At 39.3% G+C, this 6,381-nt stretch overlaps 1 protein-coding gene across 1 annotated transcript; it reads left to right on the top strand.

Annotated features, from left to right (window-relative positions):
- Positions 1 to 4,266: 4,266 nt before the first annotated feature.
- LOC117339803 (protein PFC0760c-like) lies at positions 4,267 to 5,765 on the top strand. Its single transcript, XM_033901518.1, has 5 exons — positions 4,267 to 4,281; positions 4,551 to 4,685; positions 4,767 to 4,946; positions 5,391 to 5,570; positions 5,607 to 5,765. Exons 1-5 carry the CDS (start codon positions 4,267 to 4,269, stop codon positions 5,763 to 5,765), a joined length of 669 nt encoding a protein of 222 aa, XP_033757409.1.
- Positions 5,766 to 6,381: the final 616 nt, after the last annotated feature.

Raw genomic sequence — 6,381 nt, 5'->3', positions numbered from 1 at the left:
TAATAACTAGAGTCATTAGAATGGAGGTCATTAATAACTAGAGTCATTAGAATGGAGGTCATTAATAACTAGAGTAATTAGAATGGAGGTCATTTATAACTAGAATCAATAGAATGGAGGTCATTAATAACTAGAGTCATTAGAATGGAGGTCATTAATAACTAGAGTCATTAGAATGGAGGTCTTTAATAACTAGACTAATTAGAATGGAGGTCATTAATAACTAGAGTAATTAGAATGGAGGTCATTAATAACCAGAATCAATAGAATGGAGGTCATTAATAACTAGAGTCATTAGAATGGAGGTCATTGATAACTAGAGTCATTAGAATGGAGGTCATTAATAACTAGAGACATTAGAATGGAGGTCATTAATAACCAGTCATTGATTAGGAAGACGTGAATGAATTTTAAAGAGAGTTGATAACAACAGTGTTTTAGATACAAACTTTCTTTGTTTTGTTAACCCAAGAAATCATGGAGTAAGAAGTTTGTCAATACCAACTGATGCTATATGGGTCTACCAGAACAGCTTGTTAAATATGGTTGATGTGCAGGATATAGAGGGAATTGTGTAGCTTGGTGGTTGAGTTGGAGCCAATTTGATGAGATTTAGTTTCGTGACATGGTGATGTTGAGGAATAGCCAGTCATGACAGATCAATTTATAACACAGTCAGAATCTGATGGAATAGTGTGGCCATCCAACAGATATAAGATGGTTTGGTGATGAAACAAGTCTTTCTATACCTGTACGTTTAACCTTTCTATACCTGTATATTTAACCTTTCTATACCTGTACATTTAACCTTTCTATACCTGTATATTTAACCTTTCTATACCTGTATATTTAACCTTTCTATACCTGTACATTTAACCTTTCTATACCTGTACATTTAACCTTTCTATACCTGTACATTTAACCTTTCTATACCTGTACATTTAACCTTTCTATACCTGTATACGAGGGGTGTTCCATAAATAATGTCATCTGTGCTTTATTTCACGGAAATCGTGCAATTTATGCACAAAACCACCTCGTGTCGATTGAGTGATCACTGGCTCGTGACACAGGTAAATATCTCGTCCACACGTTCACTGGCCTCGGTACAGTGTACATCGTTTCATAGCCTATTCGTTAGACTAGACACAAAATGACAGGAAAACGAGGCTGAAAATGTTCTTGAAATTAGGGCCTATATAAAAGGTAGGTCATTATACGCATAAAGGCTGTAGATATTCACCGTGAGGTGTGTCACAGGACTGTTTGTAGGTGGGTAGGTAAATTTAGTGCTGGGCAGCAGCAACTGAAAGATGCTGCTCACCCAGGTCGTCCTGCAACAACTACGACCAAAGGTAACATAGAAAAAATCCGAAATATCCTCAAAACTGATGCTCGATTCACCGTAAGACAATTGGCTCGAATGACAAACTTGTCGTTAGCAAGAGTTCATGCAATTTTGAAGAAACACCTAAAAGTTAGAAAGATAAATGCAAGATGGATACCCCATTTGTTAACGGATGAGCAAAAGAAGACGCGTGTAACAATGGCAAAAAACTTCTCAAAATGTACCCAAAATATAGTAAAAAGGCTTTTGATAATATAGACACTGGTGACGAGACTTGGGTGTATTATTTTGAACCAAAGCGGAAGGTTGCCAACCGAATATGGGCCACTAAAAATGCCAGACGCCCAAGTATTGCCAAACGCATACGAACGGTAAAGAAGGTTTTGTATGCTATTTTTTTCACTAATAAGGTCCAGCTATTCAAATCCCGGGGCCAAAAGGCAGAACAGTCACAGGCAAGTTCTATAAAAACGTTGTTCTGAGAAAGTTGAAGAACTACTACAAAAGTCGCCGCCCCAAAACAGGACTTAAGTATGTCCGACTTTTGCATGATAATGCACCCGCTCACAAGGCACGTATTGTGACTGACTTTTTGGAGTCAGAGAAGGTTACCGTCCTTCCGCACCCTCCGTATTCGCCAGACTTGGCCCCCTGCAACTATTTTCTCTTTCCAAAACTTAAATATCATTTATCTGGAAGGAGATACAATTCGAGAAATGCCCTTGGATCTGCTGTTTATCAGTGTCTGATGGGTGTACCCATTGAAGAGTATGAAAAATGCTTCCAAAAATGGATTGACCGGCTAAAAAGGTGTGTTCTGGCTGGCGGAGAGTATTTTGAAGGGCAGAGCAAATTAAAATGAACAAAAGCACTTCCGCTATATGAGCACCGATGCAAGTGACATTATTTTTGGAACACCCCTCGTATTTAACCTTTCTATACCTGTATATTTAACCTTTCTATACCTGTACATTTAACCTTTCTATACCTGTATATTTAACCTTTCTATACCTGTACATTGAACCTTTCTATACCTGTATATTTAACCTTTCTATACCTGTACATTTAACCTTTCTATACCTGTACATTTAACCTTTCTATACCTGTACATTTAACCTTTCTATACCTGTATATTTAACCTTTCTATACCTGTACATTTAACCTTTCTATACCTGTATATTTAACCTTTCTATACCTGTACATTTAACCTTTCTATACCTGTATATTTAACCTTTCTATACCTGTACATTTAACCTTTCTATACCTGTACATTTAACCTTTCTATACCTGTACATTTAACCTTTCTATACCTGTATATTTAACCTTTCTATACCTGTACGTTTAACCTTTCTATACCTGTATATTTAACCTTTCTATACCTGTACATTTAACCTTTCTATACCTGTACATTTAACCTTTCTATACCTGTACATTTAACCTTTCTATACCTGTATATTTAACCTTTCTATACCTGTACATTTAACCTTTCTATACCTGTATATTTAACCTTTCTATACCTGTACATTTAACCTTTCTATACCTGTATATTTAACCTTTCTATACCTGTACATTTAACCTTTCTATACCTGTACATTTAACCTTTCTATACCTGTACATTTAACCTTTCTATACCTGAAAGTTTAACCTTTCTATACCTGTATATTTAACCTTTCTATACCTGTACATTTAACCTTTCTATACCTGTATATTTCACCTTTCTATACCTGTACATTTAACCTTTCTATACCTGTACATTTAACCTTTCTATACTTGTATATTTAACCTTTCTATACCTGTACGTTTAACCTTTCTATACCTGTATATTTAACCTTTCTATACCTGTACATTTAACCTTTCTATACCTGTACATTTAACCTTTCTATACCTGTACGTTTAACCTATCTGTGATATCTTTCAAGATATTGCCATTATCCACATATTGTTAAATTTAGTAAAAATCAGTTATCATTAAAAACAGTTCAAAACCTCCAAACTCAAAAAAACAATCAATCGAGCACCAAATCCAGGCTGACTTTGTTGTATAAGGGACCTGTGTTGGACTCCCTAGGTACTCGTATCTTTGTTGTATAAGGGACCTGTGTTGGACTCCCTAGATACTCGTATCTTTGTTGTATAAGGGACCTGTGTTGGACTCCCTAGGTACTCGTATCTTTGTTGTATAAGGGACCTGTGTTGGACTCCCTAGATACTCATATCTTTGTTGTATAAGGGACCTGTGTTGGACTCCCTAGATACTCGTATCTTTGCAGTATAAGGGACCTGTGTTGGACTCCCTAGGTACTCGTATCTTTGTTGTATAAGGGACCTGTGTTGGACTCCCTTGATACTCGTATTGAAACGTGTCCACGAGTCATGTTTTTAAAATGCAAGGAAATAAGGAGCAATTAATTTTATGAAGAAATATATATCACTTAGAGAAAATTTAATACCTAAATTTTAATGCAAAGGATGCAATAAGGTTGATGATGAGAGAAGATGCTGGTAGTCGGCCTCGCGTCTTAAGTGCCTTTCTATGTTCCCTCAGCCAGCTGAGTAAACTGTTTATTGGAGATGCTTTGTTAATTTGATTTTGACCAAATGTTTCCCAGCTAATTGGTTTCCAGTTGACCATGTTCTGTGGTGTTTGTGTTGGGAGAATGTCCTCACTATCTGACTGCCAACTGTTTAGAGATCAGAATCCTGTATGTCAACATGGCTACGTACCTGTACTTATAGGTGTGACTGGCCATATTTCCAGTGTGTAAGACATAGAAAGTCAAATTATTGTGATAAACAATTGATTTAAAGTGTGTTGTTGACACTGGGTCAACTTTAACAGCACATTTACCCAACAAATGGAGATGTTATTGTTTTCTATCAGTAGAAATTGACAATATGTTAATTATATCTATGATACCATGGTGGAATTCATGGTGAGAAATCCTACCTGTAGCGATGAAGCATAGATAACATGTCTTATTCTAATTAAAAACTTAAAATAATTTAAAATAAACACTACAGCATGGCTTATTGTACCTCCAATGTGGATTATGTACCTCCAATGTGGATTATGAGACCAATGGGTCTGATGATTAGGGGTACCAGTTGGAGGATGATTAGGGGTACCGGTTGGGAGGATGATGAGGGGTACCAGTTAGAGGATGATTAGGGGTACCAGTTAGAGGATGATTAGGGGTACCAGTTAGAGGATGATGAGGCGTACCAGTTAGAGGATGATGAGGGGTACCAGTTAGAGGATGATGTGGGGTACCAGTTAGAGGATGATGAGGGGTACCAGTTAGAGGATGATGATGGGTACCAGTTAGAGGATGATGAGGTGTACCAGTTAGAGGATGATGAGGGGTACCAGTTAGAGGATGATTAGGGGTACCAGTTAGAGGATGATTAGGGGTACCAGTTAGAGGATGATGAGGGGTACCAGTCAGAGGTTGATGAGGGGTACCAGTTAGAGGATGATGATGGGTACCAGTTAGAGGATGATGAGGTGTACCAGTTAGAGGATGATGAGGGGTACCAGTTAGGGGATGATGAGGGGTACCAGTTAGAGGATGATGAGGGGTACCAGTTAGAGGATGATGTGGGGTACCAGTTAGAGGATGATTAGGGGTACCAGTTAGAGGATGATGAGGGGTACCAGTTAGAGGATGATGAGGGGTACCAGTTAGAGGATGATGAGGGGTACCAGTTAGAGGATGATGAGGCGTACCAGTTAGAGGATGATGAGGGGTACCAGTTAGAGGATGATGAGGGGTACCAGTTAGAGGATGATTAGGGGTACCAGTTAGAGGATGATGAGGCGTACCAGTTAGAGGATGATGAGGCATACCAGTTAGAGGATGATGTGGGGTACCAGTTAGAGGATGATGAGGGGTACCAGTTAGAGGATGATGAGGGGTACCAGTTAGAGGATGATTAGGGGTACCAGTTAGAGGATGATGAGGGGTACCAGTTAGAGGTTGATGAGGGGTACCAGTTAGAGGATGATGAGGGGTACCAGTTAGAGGATGATTAGGGGTACCAGTTAGAGGATGATGAGGGGTACCAGTTAGAGGATGATGTGGGGTACCAGTTAGAGGATGATGAGGGGTACCAGTTAGAGGATGATGAGGCGTACCAGTTAGAGGATGATGAGGTGTACCAGTTAGGGGATGATGAGGGGTACCAGTTAGAGGATGATGAGGGGTACCAGTTAGAGGATGATGTGGGGTACCAGTTAGAGGATGATTAGGGGTACCAGTTAGAGGATGATGAGGGGTACCAGTTAGAGGATGATGAGGGGTACCAGTTAGAGGATGATGAGGGGTACCAGTTAGAGGATGATGAGGCGTACCAGTTAGAGGATGATGAGGGGTACCAGTTAGAGGATGATGAGGGGTACCAGTTAGAGGATGATTAGGGGTACCAGTTAGAGGATGATGAGGCGTACCAGTTAGAGGAAGATGAGGCGTACCAGTTAGAGGATGATGTGGGGTACCAGTTAGAGGATGATGAGGGGTACCAGTTAGAGGATGATGAGGGGTACCAGTTAGAGGATGATTAGGGGTACCAGTTAGAGGATGATGAGGGGTACCAGTTAGAGGTTGATGAGGGGTACCAGTTAGAGGATGATGAGGGGTACCAGTTAGAGGATGATTAGGGGTACCAGTTAGAGGATGATGAGGGGTACCAGTTAGAGGATGATGTTGGGTACCAGTTAGAGGATGATGAGGGGTACCAGTTAGAGGATGATGAGGCGTACCAGTTAGAGGATGATGAGGTGTACCAGTTAGAGGATGATGATTGGTACCAGGGAGATTTTTATACTTTGTTGGAGATTTTTTATATTATGTAGGAGATTTTTATACTATTTAGGAGAATTATACTATGTGAGAAATATACTCCGAAGGAGAACTATACTATGCTATGCTATGCTATTTTTGTGATGTAGGAGATTTGACTCCCTGTGGTGTTTTTGGTTCAAAGTATGAAAATCTGTTGTAAATGATTACATAGAAGGAATTTTGTTTAATTCA

This window comes from Pecten maximus, chromosome 1, assembly GCF_902652985.1.
Source record: "Pecten maximus chromosome 1, xPecMax1.1, whole genome shotgun sequence".
NCBI lineage: Eukaryota > Metazoa > Mollusca > Bivalvia > Pectinida > Pectinidae > Pecten > Pecten maximus.
Note: the sequence above shows the minus strand (reverse complement) of the source record. Positions and strands in the feature narration are given on the sequence as shown.